Source organism: Rhopalosiphum maidis, chromosome 1 (assembly GCF_003676215.2).
Source record: "Rhopalosiphum maidis isolate BTI-1 chromosome 1, ASM367621v3, whole genome shotgun sequence".
Taxonomy (NCBI): Eukaryota; Metazoa; Arthropoda; class Insecta; order Hemiptera; family Aphididae; genus Rhopalosiphum; species Rhopalosiphum maidis.
Genome location: NC_040877.1, coordinates 6,539,292 through 6,559,937, shown reverse-complemented (window position 1 = coordinate 6,559,937; position 20,646 = coordinate 6,539,292). Strand labels below are relative to the sequence as shown.

Sequence of the window (20,646 nt, the reverse complement as noted above, 5' to 3'; positions counted from 1 at the left end):
CGCGAATTCTCTTTCACCGGATCGAAGGTTAAACAATAAAGATTAAAACGTATAAATTAAAATATAAATACCAGAGAAGTAATTTCGATGAGCCATAAACGATGTATTACCGGAGTTTCGTGTATACCAATATATAGTATCGGAACTAAATGTATTTAACAAAATATTATTTACCTACATTATTTAATGTTTATCATTCGATTATTATGTTACAAAATCATATATATTGACTTAGAATATCTATTTATTATGAACCTTTTTAAGAAACTCATTTTTACAGATAAAAAGAATAAATTATACTACAAAAAACCTACTCATCTTTTAAACCAACATATAGCTTTTTCATACGCTGCATAAAATTTAAAAGCTAAGCTTTAATGGTTTGATAATATTATGATGTTATAATAATTCGCGAGCTTCATTAAATAGACAAAATATAAAGGATAATACATTATTACCATCAACTTAATATAAATCGATTTTCAAATGAAAATTCAGCCTATTTTGCATAATTTACTAAGAATAATTCATTATTAAGTAGTGTACCAATAGGCTTAGTAATCAATACATATAGTTATATTGTAGACAGTAAATTTTCCAAAAATCAATTCATCACGATCAACATAATTATATACAGTCGAAAAAACGTTTTTCTTGATTTATTTAAACTATACGACATAATAGTAATGAATTTCAACTCGATTAAACATTAATAATCTTATTACTATCATAACAATGTGTTTCAAAACTTATCAAGTTTTCAAAATCTATCGTAAACCAGTACTGCATACATGTTCGCATTTAAACATAAAATCGTTAAAACACTTTTGAAATAAAATGTTTTAATCATTTTAAATATAATTAATCAAATCATTCAAACCAATCATTTTAGAACATTTGTATAAAATATACTTCAATATTTTTAAATGTTAGTAAATTATGAAATATAATTTATAACCTTATTATTATAATTATATATATATATATATTTTTATAAGATTTGTTTATTCCGTTAAATTTATTTCCCTTAACAAATTTGTAGTTTGCAACTATTGTTTGACGTATCCGCGATAGCAATATTAACATACGGGCCGCTACCGTATACTTTGTCCAACTTCTTCGTTGGCGGAGTGCCGTGTTTTAAGTTATTTAGATACAATGCGAAAGACCTTGTGAAGCGAGTTGTCATCGTCAGTTTTCATACAATATTTATATTATTGTCGCATAATATTATTATTTGTGTTACTCATCGCACTGTAACAATAAATAACAATACATAACATTTCTGCAGCCAAAAGAACGTTAAATTGTTAGGTATTATGATATCATAATATAGTCGCTCTATGCACGCACGAGTGTAGGCCGGAAAATTAATGAGACGCGTAACTTATATTCGGGAGAAATTCGCATAATAATATACGTAAGTATAGTCATGAGCTATACGCCTACAGGAAATTTTATTTTTCGGCACAACTCTCGGGGACAACACCGCCGGACAATGGATACATTCAGTTCGAACCACTGTATATTAATACAATATACGTTTATTATATATTATATTATACATTATATAGACCAGCTGAGACGGCGTATTTCATTCCACCTACACGTCCATTATACACACGCATCGTTTATATTTATAAATATAATATTGTGACATTATCGCCAGCACTTATATAGTATACATAATATATGTGCGTGCTCGGTCTATCTTAGGGGTATCGATGACTGCGTTCATATCATCATAATATTATTATACGCCGCTACTGCACAGTCGCCTGCATTGTGGTCGTCCACGTAGTGGTTATGCAAATCGTCAAGGATGAGAAGTACACCGAGACTTGACACACGAAATTATACAGTGATTCACCGAGTACGCTCTACCCCATTTTTTATTTAATAATAAATTGTTTAAATTCTGAATTATTGAATTTTTAAATACAATTTGACCATATTTTTTAATTATTAAAATTGATGAGATTCACGTGCCTATAGAAACTTCTATTTTTCAAACAAGAATAACTTTTTTAATGCAAATTATTTAGTGAATATTTTTTTCAAAACTTTGAAGACTCAATTTAAAATTTTAACGAGTAGTTTTTCAGTTATAACATATTTATACTAATTATAACATTCCTTAAAAATGGTTTTAAAACTATGTGCAACGTGAAATATTTTTAAAAATTATAAATGTTGATAGATTATTATTAACTACAACGATTTTAAAGTCATAATAGCCTTCAAATACCATACGCATTGTTATAAACCTATTATTTATTACATCAAGTCAAATGCTTAAGAAATACTCATTCAATTTATGTTGATTTTGATATGTCAACACAGTTTGACCAATTTGATTCAAAAGTATAAAAGAAAAAATGAGTTATAACTTATAATGTTCTAACAAATTAGAATAATTAAACAGCTTTCTAGTAAAATTGTGTGATTATGACTTATTAATTTATTATTATTTAATATTAATTTGATTAAATTAGTATCATATAATTTAGTTAAAAAAATTACGAATGACAAATCGGTTTGTTACACACTTATACTGTTCAATATATAACACCGTGGTTAGGTCACTATACACGGTCTGTATATACAATGTGGATGTTAAAATTGTATTATATTATTATGTATTATATTACAATATACTATATTATAGTATGATGTTTTATGTATTTTTAAGGTTAACGATGCGCTGTTAAAAAAAAAGTTTTTGACTTTTTTTTTTAATTCTTTTCTTTATTTTATATTATATGTATCACATTGGAATTGGACTTACTACGAACGTATTATTCCATGATCATTTATTATTTGTTATTTATTCTGCACGATTGTTGATTAAACGTTACCTTCAAATGACGCGTTGGAAATAATAATAGTATTATGACAGTAAAAACTTGTTAAAACGTAATTTATTTTAGCGTGTGAAAATTGAGTTCCAGTAGAAGGTTACAAATTGTAATAATGAAGAGAATTGGCATTTTGACATTTTCTGAGTATATCTAGACAAATCATCATGATAAAAATTTGACCTATTTAACTGCTTATATTGTCTTGCGATTTATGTACATTCCAAAGATAATCAAGATGAAACATTAATGTAATTTTCATCAGTCCTATATAAATTTCAGTCACGCTTCAAGTAGGTACCTACTATTAACGAGTATATATTACACTTTGACTATTTTCGACGATTATTAATTATAAATAATTTGGATTTTTATTGATATGGGAAATATTAATTTTTATCTCGATATTTTAATATTTTAGGAATGAATTTTTAGTAATGAAACTTGTGAATCGTACTTCTTAATGTTAATGGTTGTCATTGTTTTGCAGTAAAACATTTAAAATGTATATATGTATATAGAAATTTCGGCATCTCTATAATATCACATATTTTTATAGTTATAAATTATAACAATATACGTTTTAAGCATATTGTATAGGCATACAATTACATAATATACATGCAAGATGTACTACAGTATAGGTGGTATACATATGTATGTAATACATATATATCTATTGTCTGGTGAGGGAGAGTTATCGCAAGCTGGTCCCATATTAAATATTACTATTATAATATATAGTACTTTAATTACTACATTATCACAATGTGTCTAATACATGTACATAGTATTATATTAGGTATATAGTTAGTGTTAACAACGAACATCGATCAATTGTTTGCTGCATGGCTGCAAAGTTTGTAGCAGCATTATCTTTAGGTAATAAATGTATATAAATCTGCGAAATTTTCACCCAGTGTCGTATAATTTGTTTGTTTATTATTGTGTTGGTCTAACGGGATGCTACCACAGCACGGTGCATGGACATGTTATAGTGTTATGCTATAATATAATATGCCTACGGATTACAGGGTGATTCATTAAAAACACGGTTCTTTCATTATAATCTCGGTACATTTTGTTATTTTCAAAAGATCATTAGTTTAAATAATTGTTAATATTTCACTTTTACAATTTTTTTTTATTAAACTATAGTATATAAAAAAATACAAAACAATAAATAATTTATTTACCTTTCTTCTATATATACAGAGATTTATTGACTCGTGTATTCATTACAAATAGGAAATACAATTAATTGATACAATGATGCGAAAAGTATTTTATATTATAATATATCAGATAAATGAATATTTCTTATAGTTTTCTTAATATTAGTATTGTTATTATTTATTCTTAGATATTTTTCAATAATATTAAGACAATATTGAAATATGTCGATCCCAAGTAATCAATAAATATTTCTGGTTTACTATACCCTTAAGCAAAAAGCATAATTTACATTAAAATAATGTTTTAGATTTACATGTTACTATAAAGGCATCTAAACTAAAATAATGTTTAATGAAAAAGATATTACATATTTGTATACAACAAATTTAGAAAAAGTATAACCCATTAATTTATAATTTTCTTTAGTAGAAATAACTGAGTATCATTACAATTACAAATAATTAAAATTAAAATAAATCGTTCCAATTTTTGATATTTACAAATTCTTTATTCTGTAAAAAAAAAAAACATTATTTTTTTTGTTTTGTAAAAATCACAAAAATCTTCAAATGAGTAAATTATTGTAGGCAGCTGATTTCATTGGATCGCCCTGTATGTTGTATTTAAAGGACTGCGATGCCCGCGCTGCCGTGAAAGTCCGTAAAATACGACCGCAGTCGCTCGTCGGGGTCCCAAACGGCCCACAACTATCATGTAATATATTATATGTGTTATGTATATCTATATATTTACCTACATGAAGTCTGACTTTCTAGTAGTAGAGTCGAGTTCACGTGCTCTTGTTTTACATTATTTACCGTTAAAAATCGGCTGTATTATAATCACAATGCCGCCGGTACTCTCCAACAGCCGTATAATAGATTTCAAGCAACAATATTTAGGTTAATTTGTAAGTACAATATTATAGTTTATAATAAAAAATCGATCTATTTAACCATTTTCAGATCATAAATCGTTCCTGTCTTTTTAGTGTTTACTGTGCAGAATAATAGTTATCTGAAATCAAAAAAATTATACCTTTTTGAAATCAATGAAACTTGAAGGAGGTGTTTTTTTTTCTATAAATAAGCTTGTTAGTTAAGAAAATGATAACAAAATATTTACTTAGTATCTAAAAAGTATTTTTTATAACTATTTAAAATTAATAAGTAATTGGAACTAGGTTTTGGTTAAAACTTGATTTACTCGTATTTCACAATAAACAAAAAAAAAAAAAATTCTAAGAAAATAATAAAAACAACATAAAACAAATTATAGTTTTTGTTGTAATATATGTAATTTAATATCGAAAATATTGAAAAGTTGGAGCCAATTATTTAAATAAGATTTAAAAAAAAAAATTTCGTCAGGTTAAATGTGAAATTTTTCCAAGTAATATATTGTACCTAATAGTTATTGAATAAGAGCTAGTTATATCGTAGTAGGAAGTATTAAGAATAAAGTTACAAAAGCGACTCTACTTTTAAATTCTCAAATGACTAAAAATGCTTTAATATTGTAATAGCCCGAGTTATACAAATAAAAAATAATAATAAATAATTATAAATTAGAAGTCTCATTAAATATCATATAAAACCATACTATCTTTATTTCACACTTTTCAACTAAATCAAATAGTTTATAAATGTCAATAAGTTTATCCTTATGATATAAATATATATACATCGAAAGTAATAATATAACTACTATAAGAATTTGATTGAGTAATAAAATATGTCCATATATGATAACTAAATATTTTTGTAATAAATACATTTTTTTGTCCAAAACTCTTTATGGGACCGGGATAGTAGAAAAACAACAACAAAAAAGTCCGAAATTCTATCTAAAAATGTTTTTTTTTCAATAAATATTATGCATCGGGTATAGTTTTTCACTATACGTTTATACAGTATTGATAAACATTTTATTAGCTCCAGGCTGATATAATATAATAGGTACTCTTGATATTTTTCAAATATTTACTTACATCAAAACGCAATACGTTGGTATATTATATTATTATTAAAAGGTTCTATTTGTGTTATCATCATAGTATTAAAATAATGACATGCGTTTTATTATACTTAAATTTGAATATTATCATCAATTATGTTGTTTAAAAAAAAAAAAGAATTTAAATAAACGGTTTAATTCTATATTAACGGTACGATTATTTCAATCCTGCATTAATACTAATCTGCATGTACGAGATTCAAATGATGAGCTTTCGAAAGGAATTCGACGTTAACGTATAAACAGAACTTGCTAAACATACATATATTAGGTATTATATGAAAAGTGCGTAAAATGGATAAAGTAGAAAGTCCTGCATTTTGCGGACATTTCGTAACGACCCTCATATAAATGCCCAATTAAATGTGTACATATTATTAAACCCGGGTTGATGTATATAATAGTGCACTATCCATAAAAGTATGGTAAGTGCATACTGTGCACAGTTAGACGGGTGGCGACGCATTAGTTATTACGGTGATAGCATGACCTGCATTTTATCGTAACTGGCGCACACATTTCTATTTTAATTAGCATAATTAAAAGAATTGTATCCACAACATATTTTATATTATTATGTGTGTGACGCGCGAGACAACAGACTAGTACAAAACGATATAGCTACTACGTTACACGGATTATGGGATGAATGAGTATAATATATATATATATATTATTACGAATATAATCATGTTGAAACAGTTTTCTGGGGAAAAAATGAATACAAATTGATTCTTGATACTCCTGTCTGTCATCAAATGACAAAAAGATTGGATTTCATCCACTTGGCCGCTTCATTATATGCATGTCGCGCAATATACATATTATATCGACTATCGAGGATATTACATACCTGGGTACAAGTAATTTGTCATATTATTTACGTTATTTGATAAACCCGACACAACCAGTATTCATGAGAATTGTCACTGCTGGATATTGAATTTGTATGAGTTTTATTTGCCACCTTTATGTACCTATACACATTTTGTTGAAGTTGGTGTTTTTTCGCTTCTAAGGTGCTGTTGTAATAATATTTTAGAGGACCTTGCCCCGTAGCATGTAGGTGCAAATAGATTGTGGTTTTATTATCAAAGCTTAACACGTTTAATATTATGTTTTTCTTATCATTAGTTCTTATTAATTTGATTAATTAATAAGTATTATAATATTTATATACTATTCTTAACATATACTGATTGTGCATCTTAAGTATAGAACTATAGAATAAAGATCGTATATTCCAAATGAATAAAAAAATATTGATCTCAATCATAGTATCTTAATTCTTCTGCTTAAGATCATAAGCAGGATACATTATTATCAAAAATACTAGATATGAATGAATTATTATAAATATTATAACATTTTTTTTTATTAGTTATGAGTGTTATGACATATATGTAACATACACATTGCCCCTCTTTCCCCTTCCACCCAAATAATGGTTTTAGTTAAACCATTATTATAATATGTTTATGATATTATTGTTTTCTACATATAATATTGGTTGTTAACAACGAGTTGTCAAGTTTTCGTCATTTGTTTCTAACGTTAAATTGTTTATTATATCGGACCACATTGTGATGCACAAATACTCGAGTGAAATTGCAATAAATATTATGTGCACGGCACGGCACGTGTACTTACGAAGGAACAACATGCTTTTGGCACAGCATCGTTTGAAATCAATGTTCAGTATAGGGGGCGTATGACCCAAAATGTTCCCAAGTTGAGTATTCATCATTTGGGTGAGAAATTAACCGACCGTTTAGGTGAATTTTAATTTCAAGTTTATGTAAGCATTATAAGCGCACTATTTATTTTCTAAGAATAATCTATTTTCCCCTTAACGCTAAAAAAGTTTATTAAAACTTAATACTTATTAATTTGTATCTTCAATAAGTGAATTATTGATCTATTATAATGAAACTTAAATTTGAAAACATTTTAAACTTTATTTATGTTAATGATACGTAATATTTGGCTTTTTTATGATACATACAACATATATTTTTAATAGTTTACTACACATTATATCAAAACAACGCACTCATAATACGAATTATATTCAAGGAATATTTTTTACTATACCAATTATGAATAACTGAGAGTCCTAACCTCTAAAATAGGAAAATGTATTAGACATATTAAAATTCCGCTAAAATTTCAACTAAATGATAAATTATATTATGCCCAAGAAATTTATTGTAAACAATTAACTATTAACTGTACATGCAATACAAAAATGGGTCCAGCACGTAAAATAAAATATACTTGCTCAAATGACACGTATCATTTTTCGGGTGAACGGTTTTAGGAATCTGTCCAAATGAAAACCGGGCAGTATAGGTACCACAGAATCATATAGTGTATGCCGTCCAGTGTCTTTTAATGTATTACCACCTTAAAAGGAGAATGACTAATTGAAACTATTGGTACTACGACTATTACGTTACACAATAAATTATTGATTTCCGTGTATAGATAGGTTAGGTTATACATATTACATACACCTCGCCGCATCAAACACCTTCCACTATAATATTAACAATACTTAACTGTGACGGGAAAATGGCTCGATCGAGAATGTTAAGCCGGATTCACAACTAAGGCGTCTATAATATCGTATCCAAATATTGAACTTGGTCCAACTCTGGAAATTTTATGATAGATTATGATATTATAAAATAAACTTAAGACACCACGATTTCAACATATTTTACAACGACCAATCGGGATACGATACACGGAACACAACATAACAGACGGGGTCTATGTAAAACCCTAGATATGACTGACAACGTAGCTATGAAACTCAGATTAACAGACACGACGGTGAAAAAGGTAGGTTTCCCTTAGAGTGACTGACTGACGATGGAAATCATCGCGGTTACCCACTCGCGAGTACGCGAGAGCACGAGTTACATTTACACGTGTACCGCGGTCAACAAATTTATACTTTGGTTCGGATGACTGCTGTCTGAAATGTGTTTACGTTACTTGCATGAACGGGTAACTACGATATTCTTTATTGGGTGGTCATAATAGAAAACGGCGATGGCCGTCGACCGCTTTTCTTTTCATCACGTCTGACGGTGCGCATCGTCCGATCATTGATTCTTTTGAGAAGGACGATAATTTTCTCTGCACCCACTGTCGCATTCGATTCACATTTATTTTTATCATTTTCATGCAGTACAATGCAATAAAATCTCAGTAAAACCAAATATCTCTTTAGAATTATAGTGGGCTACTATTGATAAAATTGTAGGTACATGACGTATACAGGTAAATTTTTTATTTAATTCTTTATAATTTCGAAAATAGGTTAGTTTTTAAAACATTTTTCTAAGAATAAATGTATTATAAATTTCTGGTAGAATTAATCTTGGCTTATGAGCATTTAAAACTTAAAATATAATTGGGGCAACATTGATACCCTTTTTAAAATTAATTTAAAATCATGATAGTGCACGTGGAATTTGTTGTGACAAATCCCTTTTTTTGTGATCATTAAATATCGTCAAATGAGGCACCGATGAATCATATAACGACAGACAGTAAAGCGTTGTGGTTGCTTTACTGTATAGTATTTTTACCTTATTGTGGGGGAGAGGGCGGGGATAGAATAGGACCAGGGTGAGAAAATTCTAAATACATCTCTGAAAATTTGATTAAATTATAAATACATTCAAGTATAATATTATTTGGATAAATATATTAAACATCAGACAAATTTTTCAAATTTTTCAAATATTTTATTTGTTATTAATTTATTCTCTCAATATTTATTATACTATTCATATTTATATTTATACGCTTTTTAAGTACGGAAATATGCAAGTATAAAATGTGCAATGGAAGTATATGCGAATATTATAATATTACATTTACAGTATGTGTACAAAATATACAAAAAAGTATCTACGGCCATCTAAAACTGTATCGTATTGTTAAAATATCTACATATTCATTATTTTGCTTTATAATATGTAACTTTAAACAATGTTTTTGTCCAGGCGTATTTAATGAATAGCAAAAATACATACAAATTATGTTTGAAAATGTGTTAGACACAATATGTTGTTTTAATATAAGCTGTTTAATTGATTTAAGTATAAATTTAAAAACACATCATAATATGCACACCCCTAAAAAAATATATTTATGTATATACATAAATTAATAACTGCATAATCAAAATATGTACTCGTGTAGTGGCTGTTTAGTTCATATTATATATTCTAACATCAAAGTATTGTATCAACGGTGACCTTTAACTTTATTATAATATGTAGGACGTAGGTAAATTATAATCATCATATTCACGGTCTTTGCTCTTCGTTGACTATGTTATTGATGTTCGACTGATACCTGGAATTTAACTTAAACCTATTTATTGTTCATACAGTCAACCTTTTAGTACTTAATTTTTGTGCATAATATGAAATTCTAGACCGTAATCATCGTATTTTCCATCCGTGCAGTATTGCGTGCTGTCGTTTCGTATTAACACATAAGGTACGATAAGTAAACTTTTAATTTTAAATAATTTAAGGAAATTAAAAACTTAATTAATTTTATTTATTAAATATTTTTCAAAGTAAAAGTAATCTCAAACCCAAATAATCAGTTAAAAGTTCATAATTTTTTTTTCACCACAACATACAGAAAACTATAAGTTATAAACTTTTTTGAGTAAATTGTACGTTTTATTGTAGAAAAAGTAACGCAGATATACACGGTTATCATATAGTTATGCTTGAAAGCAACAAGTTATGAAACATTATTACACCAACTTTAATTATTAACTTGCTTTTATCACCCAGCGCCAGGGAAGTAGAAAAAATATTTTTCAAATTACTATTTTGACTTTTGTTCCATCATGTCGTCGACGTACAACTGCAATATTTTTGGTTTTTGGTAATTCAACCAGTGAAACTTAATACATTATATAGTAAGAACTTTTTCGGATTCTAACTATCATTTTTATTACCTGGCGATTGACTAAAAATAAATCTATGACACTCTCTGTAGATTAATCGGTCTAACCGATCAAAGTGTAACCAGGGTGTGATATATTTTTTTCTCTTTTCTTATAATATATGTGTATGACGTATCTACCGGTTATGGGTTACCAGAAACATTTGGAAAAATCATACTTTTTATAGCCATTTATATATTTTTGTACGAAGCTACACTGCTTTAAATTACCAAAATACATAATCAGGCAAACAGAACACCGGAATATTTTATAGCACGTGATGTGAGCACGATGAAATACAACGATTTTTGTCGTGTTCAAATACGGTAGTTTAGGGATATAATGTATATTATGATATAACATCCATTTTATATTATTTTGATACGTCACGGTCGTTTGTAAATTTACATTTGAGATTTTATCGTCAGCTTAATTTGCATAAATAAAAATAAACGTATTCGAGAACAATAATTTCACGTTACTGCAGTTTTTATTTGCGTTCGAATATATTATATCTGTGACAATAAACGGGCGTTCAGTAATTTCAAACGATTTATCATCAAAATGCGTCATCGCATAATATAATATACATTTTACATTTTAATATATATATGTATAAGTACTTTGCATTGGTACCTGGAATACTTTATTTTCTATATATAAATCTATTTCAAAGATCCGAAATCAATGTTATAACTATATTTACTCGGTTCTGCTCCAAGATATACTTACTTTGATATTCAAGTCGAAACACAATTATTTCTTATTGTATTATATTAACGTATATGTATGTATACCTGCTATGGACGAATAATATTACGATGCGTATGGGTTATAAGGAATATAGTATGAACTTCCGGTGTAATATATATATTACATTGATGTTTATACTTCGTATATCATTGTTATGATTGTAATCTGTAAATTATTTAAATTATTTGAAAATTTAATTACATACTTTAAACGGAAAATTTGTCATGTCTTATGTGTAGTGAAATTATTAAAATATTATTTTTAAATACTATAATAATGGCGTAATTATATCGATTTGTAAATGATTACAACAATGTAATGACATGCACTAACAAAAAGAAACAAATCTACGAGTATTAATATAAATCGCAATATTTATAATAGCACCGACTATAATACGTATACTTGATACTTATTTTTTCAACTGTCTTATTGTGAAGATATCGTTTATTGGTTTTAAACTAAAACAATAAAATTTGTAAAATAATGATCAAAACATAATTTGCGTTAATGTGCGTGTTCACGAGCGTTCATAAATTGATCGCTACAAATGTAAACATTTAACGAGGTAATAAAATATTGTTGCGTCTTATTATATAGTCGCATAAACTGAATTATCGTTAATTATAAATACACACGTTGGACTCAGTCTTTATTATAAATCTATCTATATTATCCAACTTTACTACTTTATTCGACAAATTAATGAATTAGTGAACCGCACCGACGAGTTGTCGAGTGATCCAATATTCGCGAATATTAATAATAATGTATAATGTATACTGTGCGATAAAAAAAGGAATATATTTATTAGTATATTTTTGTAACGGTTGTTCGATAAAAATACTTGTTCCTCCCACTCTTTTGAGATGCATCTATGTATATATATTTTATATTAGTTTAAGTTACACAATAGAATAATATTGTACACTAGTACAAGTTATAGAGCTATAGCCGTAAATATTTTTCTCTTACAATAGCACTGTATAGTACCAAATAAAAACAACGTTTAATAAATAATAAGTATCCGATGGTTTCAACATAAAATGTATATAATATAATATACTGAAAAAACTTTGGGTCAAGTACCTTAAATACAGTATAATAATGTCATAGCACAATTGGAATTATTTTCTGTTTTTCTCACGTTTATTATGATTGATTGATTTTTAGGCTTATTATTTTATTGTATATAAAAACAACGGAAGTTAAGCTCTTCGTAAATAATAATTATAAGATACAATATTATATCAAAAATCAGCTGACTGGACGGAAAAAAGAAAATAAATTCCAAACGAGTGATACAAAAAAAGAGGGTAGTTTATTAAAAAAAAAAGGCGCAACTGATGTAATCTGTAAGAGAAACGATCATACTCTTTTTTTTTTTAATACCAATATATTTGTTCTGTTGTACGGTTGCACGTTAAACAAATATAAAATTTCACTCATATCACAATACACGAGCCGTTATAATCAGAAATCTATAATGACATATGGGTATGTAATATACTTGCTGGGTACTTCAAAATGTATTTTTATAATATTTTTCAAATTTTTGACTTTTTTGAATGACAAAATACATTTTTAGTATAATATTCCTACCTACGCAGAATATTATTTGAAGTATTTTGATTTATAAAAATCCAATAGACGAGTAGTTCAAAATATAAGTTATAAGTATTTAAAATTTGGATAAGTGGAGTATTAAATTGATATTTTGCAGGGTATCAACTGCCCTCCGCTTATCAAAACTTTAAATTGATCTCAATTAGTTTGAGATTTGCGTTTTGAATTAATTTATGATTTTAATCACATTATGTAATAAATTTTAGTATGGTCTATTAGTAGGTATCCTATTAGATTTTCAAAAGTCGACTCACAAAATCTCCTTCAATAGATCGTAAACAATAATTACAAAATGTACAAATCATCTTAGATTTTCCTAAATCAAAACATTTTATTTTCTTATCATATTTTCCTCTATTTTGAATATTTAAATTTTATGATAAACCCGGTCTGTAATATAAAGTCGAATCATCCAATTATGCATATGCATTACATATTTTTTTTTTATAGGTATGATGCGGTATAGCGTACCCACTTGCAGACCACTGGGTGAAGAGGGTGATACGTGCCGTCCGCATTCTGGCGACGTACAACCTCAGAACATTACCGTCACCTACCCTGACGGATCGTCTGCCGATTTGTATGTCCACACGATGCTGTGCCCATGCGCCACTGGACTCGAGTGCTCGGACGGTATGTCATGTACCGGGTTGGACGGGGCCGGAAAGCTGATGTTGCGCGAAGACTATACGGACGTGGATGACCTCAATCACCTGCGACGATGAACAGCCACATAGTTGCGATATTCCCATCGCTATATTATTTTAATTATTATTATTATTATTATTATTATTATTATTATTATTATTATGATTAATTATTATTTTATTGATTTATTGTTTTCAACACTGGCGCGACACTAAAAAATGAATATTGTAATATCACTGTTATAATATACACGTGCCTAATATTTTTTTTTATAATACCTCCTATAATATAATAATATAGTACACGAGTCCTATATTAGATATAGGTACTATAATACTGCAATGCAAATTACGCAATAGACACACTCCGCTGCAGATCGTCTGACAATTCGTTTGAAAGATTTTAATCTGTATTTTTACTTTCAATATTTACCGAATCAAGCATATTATTATTGGTCGTTATTTTTATAGTACACCTATTTTTATCCACTTTTAAAATTTGAAAAATGACATTAAATTATTTCAATTTGCAAATCTTTGAAAAATGAAAAATGTTTTACGCGTTATCCAAATTAAGATACAAAAGCGAATATGGAGGAGAGAAGAGCATGACAGGTATTTACCTATTAAAATACAGCTTCCACGAATGAGAGGTATGCATATGTTTATACGATCTGCGCGACTGTAATTTAGCCTAAATCGCTTATTGTGTCTGTGTCAATAAACATATAAATTCATAATATCAATATGTTTTCCGAATTTTTCTATAAAATATCTCATCACTCCAAGAGTCGACATTCATCGAATTCAATTCACTTTTTGTGTACTGCAATATTTCAAACGAACATGCTTAAAAGAATCGGAAAAAATCTTTCGCAGTCTGGATAACGCCATTATAATAGCAGCATAATAATATTATCGTTGTAAATTATTGTAATACGACTAATATGTAGTGGTTCCGTAGTCGTCGATTGTGTAACGGTTACACAGTAACCGGACGTGGTAATCGTAATACATCGTAATTATCATACGTGTACGCACTTAAACGCATATACTTATCTACGTATATTATATACGATAGTACGATACAATAATAAATATTTTAATACATAAATTACACGTGTGGTGTGAATAACAAACGTAAGGTAGAACCGGTAACCGCGATCACAGTGGCACGTTTCGATAATTTGACGGGTGCGTCAAACAACAAATTAATTATAATATTATAATAACTCATCACACAAGTATCCCATAATATTATTATAATAGTTATACGCGTAAAATAATTATCGTACCCCATTACACCAAAAGAACACACGCCCAGTAACATTATTACACCAAAATTCATTTTTCGTACCCAAGCCACGTGGCTCTACGGATTTCCGCAACGAGAACATAATATCTTGGTCGCGTTTACCTGGAATTTACAGAAACGATTTCCGTTGTGCTCCTATATACTATATATATATAAATTATAAATATCGAAATATGTGGTGTAGTATTATTTTATAATTTATGTTACAATGTATAAATTAGTATAATCGTCTGCACAACTGCAGTTGCATTGTTGTCGGTCGCAATACAATTCATAATAATTATTTTGTTTTGTTTTTTAATGTATCCATCAATATTATATACAATATACGTACCTACATCTATAGTAACTGAAGTCGACGGGTGATTATCTCCATCGTTTATTATCGTTATTATTATTATGTTTATGTGTATGTATTATGTTTGTTCGCACTTTACGGTCTGTAAAACCGATTTTTTTTTTTTTTTTTTTTTTAATAGCATATAAATATAATATTATTATACCCATTATAATGTGTATAGTGTTATATAATACCGAACGAACAAAAAACGTTTCGTCTTGTCGTCTTATCCGTTTGCCGTCCACCACTGCACGTGCATTCCTCTTCCTATCATTTTATTTTTTTACGCGTTTGTTTTTTGCGCGCCGAACTTGACGTTAAATACGACTTTTTTATGGATCCAGTGTGATGGCTATACGGCAGTGTAATGTAATATTATATTATTATTATATTCTACGGAAAACGCCACGTTCGAAGCTCTAAACATTTATGTGTCCAGAGTACAAGTCGTTATTATTGTCGTAATAGTGTAATACAACTTAAATACAATAATATGTATTATGTACGAAGAATAGGTGCGAGTTCACACTACGGCCCTTGTGGATATTTGCATTTCGTTTTACGGTACAATTTGAATAATACGATTTGTCGCAGCGTAAAAGTTGTTGTGGAGTGCGACGTGTTGTGCACTATTCTGTTATCAAGATTTAAAATATAAAATAATAAATGGTCTACAGATGTCACACAGCTTATGGCAAAAACAGACGCACAACTAAATCTCGTTTATTCGTTTTTAGATAATTTTTAACATGCGATTAAATAGCTCTTTTATTTTTTTCACCGCCTTCGACGCTGATAGTAAAAATAAGGAAATTGAAACAAAACAAAACAATAAAAACGTCGGATGAAAGACATTTAGACTTAAGCGCAGCGATGTCCTCATTCGTAATCTAATATGCAGACATTTGGCCGTTTACGTCGATCGTAATGTGTACATAATATGTGCGGAGTGAAAATATCGTTTGTGGAAAACATTATACGAATATATGGAGGTTAATCGTTTTATTTGTAGAGTGGTGACTTACTGGACAAACACGTCTTACAAAGCCCCATTTTATCGTTTTTATTTAAATTTAAAGTAGATAAATGATCTATATATATACATATATCGATATACTTCGTGTACTCTCCAAACGATCACCTGAGAAAACTTAGATTCACACTGTGACTACGTTACACACGACTTACAATTGTAAATTAATATAAACTTGGCTTGCGAGAATGGGTTGTGTGCAATAAAAAGGTTGATTGAAAACTCGAGTTGACTATATAAATTTATTATAATTAAATATTTAAATATCGTATGTAATATCTTTTATATATTCATTTTTTAATATTATTCCAAATTATTGTATTTTAAAACAGATATGTCCATTGAATAATACGATAGAAAAAAAGATAACAAGTACATATACAATAATAAAAAAAAAAAAAATGAGAAAAATTATAAAATAATTTCTTGTTAGTGTGGTACATTTACTAATAAGACATTATCGTGGCATACGAAAATCATAAATGTATTCGTTTTTTTCTTTTGTTATATATTTTAAAATAATTTAAAAGGTATAGTTTTAAAAAATATATAAATAATGAAAGATCTAAATTTAGTGTAATAAATTATAACTACCTAACCTGTGTAGTTTACACGTATTATTTACTGATTATCCGTTATTTTTACACTTGATATCAGACTCAACAGTGATGCATTTTATAATCTCTAACACCGTTTATAAAAAAACAAAATTCTGCAAATTAAGAAATTCAAGCATATAAATTAAAAATTATACAGAATAATATGCTCACACTAATAGGAACCACTAAATATTTCAGCTGAATGACCTTCGATTTAAATGGGGTTTCGGAAGGTGAAGGAGTACTGAAATACACATTTTGAGAATATTTAAAATTTTTAACACTGCTATGCATAATTTCCTTTTATTTTAAAACAGATCCAAGTAAGTACACAATTAAAAAAAAAAAATTGTACAGAACGTTTTTTCTAATTCATTACCAAATGGGAGTTAAAAACACAAGTATTTTAGTTTTTTATTTTTCTAAATTATTCTAATTTTAATCATTCAATCTTAGAAGTATAAAAATAATGTAAAAATAATTTAAGACATGTAATAAAAATTTTTAAAATTAACACATCACAAATATAGTCCCGTCGATTTCGTCATTTAATAAAAATTAATGTAAATGTGCTTTTTTCTGTGTACCTACAAATTAGTAAAATTTAAGGTTTCTCGAATATATAGAATTCTATTTATGATTAAAAATGATTATTCTTGCAAATATGAAAACTTCGCTTAATTAGAAAAAAAAATTGGCTGTAAAAGTAATTTATAGTTTTTTACGAATTTACAGAAAAAAAAACAATAGGTTCCTATGAAAATAAAATTATATTTTAAAGTTCCTATTCAATTATAAAATGTATTGATATTAATATGATCCATTATGAGTAATCTTAAAACCTAAAATAATTGTTGTACACATTTTAATGCATTTTATAGATGATAAATTATACAATTTAGATTCGTATAAGATGGGTAGTAACAGTTAATACATTGTGCACGTTCAGAACCTAAAATTCGGAAAGCCTAGGTCAAAGGTGGAAACAACAAGCTGTTTTATCGGTTAGAATAGGCCATCATGCTAACATACGTCATTGATAGGACCCATAGAAATACGGGTTGAGCACCTAGCAATAGCTAGGTAGAAGATGGTCAATACTAGTCGGAAGTTCAATGAGCTTACGACTGTGCGCTTAATTATTGTTATAATGTTTAAATAGTAAATTATATGAATTGAATATTCTATTTTATTTTTAAATAAAGAGTAAGAGAGTTTAACTTATATTTTAACTATTCATCTTTCTCAAATATTACTCGAGATTGCGTCGAACGTACTAAGTACGTCATTTAAATAATAATTGTGGTACTTTTCATCCTGCATATCACTACAAGTACATTATAATTTATTATGTTTATAAAAAAAGTCAACGTAAAAATATTTTTGAGTTGCGTATAGTTTTCAAATTTAGGATGTTGTGAGTCAAGTCTACAGCTATCCGAGAAGTCTGTAGAATTAACGGTTGATTACTAAGGTTGTGCCACTTACTCAGGGTCGTGAGTTGTGACGATCGATAACATAAAAGTAATGGATAATGGTTAACACTCAACCTATTATTAATTTTATCTTATTTTTTCGTGTTTTTTTTTTTTAATTTGAATAATTAAGACAATGAATATTACACGTTGTACATTTTTTCTGAACGATTTTTTTTTTGTTATTTTTTACAGAAATATTAATAATTAAAAAAAAAACCTTATAATGTTACATATCATACATTTTTAAAACAGATTACTCAGAATGATTAATGTTACAGTAGATGTGTTCAAAGTAGCAAAAAGTACCTCAGCTTAGTAAGGATTATTGTAAAATTTCACAGTTCTGTTGCAACGTTAACACTTCACCTGACAATTGTTCCTTTAACATATTCATAAAAATATATTCTGATTAATATTACTATTTACTTTGTATTGTATTTTGATAACCCTGGGCCTCTACACGAGTCTTCTCAGCGATGCTTAGAACTATTATGTGAAATCTAATTTAATAAATTATTTTTTTTACGCTGATCGCTTATACATATTATATATATATATATATATTTGATTTTAAATTTTTTAATATTTGATATTCATCGACTTAATTATGTTAATTATTATCGTAACGTGAACATACCACATCGTTTTGTGTTATGCATAATATGTATTTAATATTATATGCGTGTTTGATGAATTTACGACGAAGTTTGTGAAAATATTTTTTTTTTCAGATAAAATATTATTGGTCCCATTTACCCGTAGGGGTATTGTATTTTTATATTTATGGCGCAATAGGTATACAGAAATCCTAGTCACAAGCGCGTGTACATGTGTATACTGAACAAAACTATTTATTTTATTAAAAACATAAAACAAAGTTGTACTATCGGGTGTTTTTATAAACGTAGCGATTTAAAAAAACTACAACCGAGAAAAATGATTGTTCGCGCATCTATTTTAAGGAACATATAAGGTACGGCCGGTACGGGTAGATCTATGTATCGTTGACCGCGATTATAATTCTTAGATATCTTCGTTTTTATATAATTGTATAATATACACGTACCGGAGGCTGGAGAGAAGTTTTTTATTTAAATCAAACAAAATGGAATATTGAAAACAAAATTCATTCTTAAAACAGAAAAACAAAATCGAAAACAATAAAATACAAAACCAATAATATAGATGAAACAAAAGACTATGCAAGTGTATTAAATATTAATACGATATTTTCAACATGTGTACTACCAGAACAAGTACAATTTCGGTGGTGTATATAAAAGTATATTTCCAAATATTGTTGCATTTTTCTACATTTTGTGCAATGTGCGCGTGACTTTATTATTATTATTTTAAGCGCAACCATAATATCACCGCATCAACAAAAATAGGAAAGAAAACTGTATGAAAATGTTCATAATTCCATAATAATAATACAATTTTGGAAGTAAACGAAACTCGTTTTATTTGCGTTGTTTGAAATTCAAAAGAGAATATTGTGATATCTCTGTGAAATAGGATAATAATACTTGTATATAAATTATGTCATTTGAGACATTATTAAATTTGGTTATATTCTTCAACTGTTATTATTATTATTTTTTTGGAAAATCTATATATTTTCAGATATTTTGACCTCTTTCGGTGAAATCGATCAAGTATTAAACAATAATTATTTAACATTGGATTTTATGTACAGTGAGCGTTTTAATATTATATTGTATTCCTGATTATCCTGAATATCGTCGACACGACTAAATTATTTATACTGATTTATAAAAATCTACGAGTTATTGTTATTCGCGTTATTCTCTCTCG

General features: G+C 27.9%; 1 protein-coding gene across 1 annotated transcript in view; it reads left to right on the top strand.

The window, feature by feature from the left end:
* LOC113549844 (astakine-like) overlaps nucleotides 1-15,852 on the top strand; it is a 41,332-nt gene extending 25,480 nt beyond the window's left edge. The window contains exon 3 of the mRNA XM_026951319.1: nucleotides 13,867-15,852. Within this exon, the coding sequence (XP_026807120.1) occupies nucleotides 13,867-14,141 (275 nt within the window). The 3' untranslated portion in view covers nucleotides 14,142-15,852. The remainder of the gene's footprint in view (nucleotides 1-13,866) is intronic.
* The last annotated feature ends 4,794 nt before the right edge of the window (nucleotides 15,853-20,646 follow it).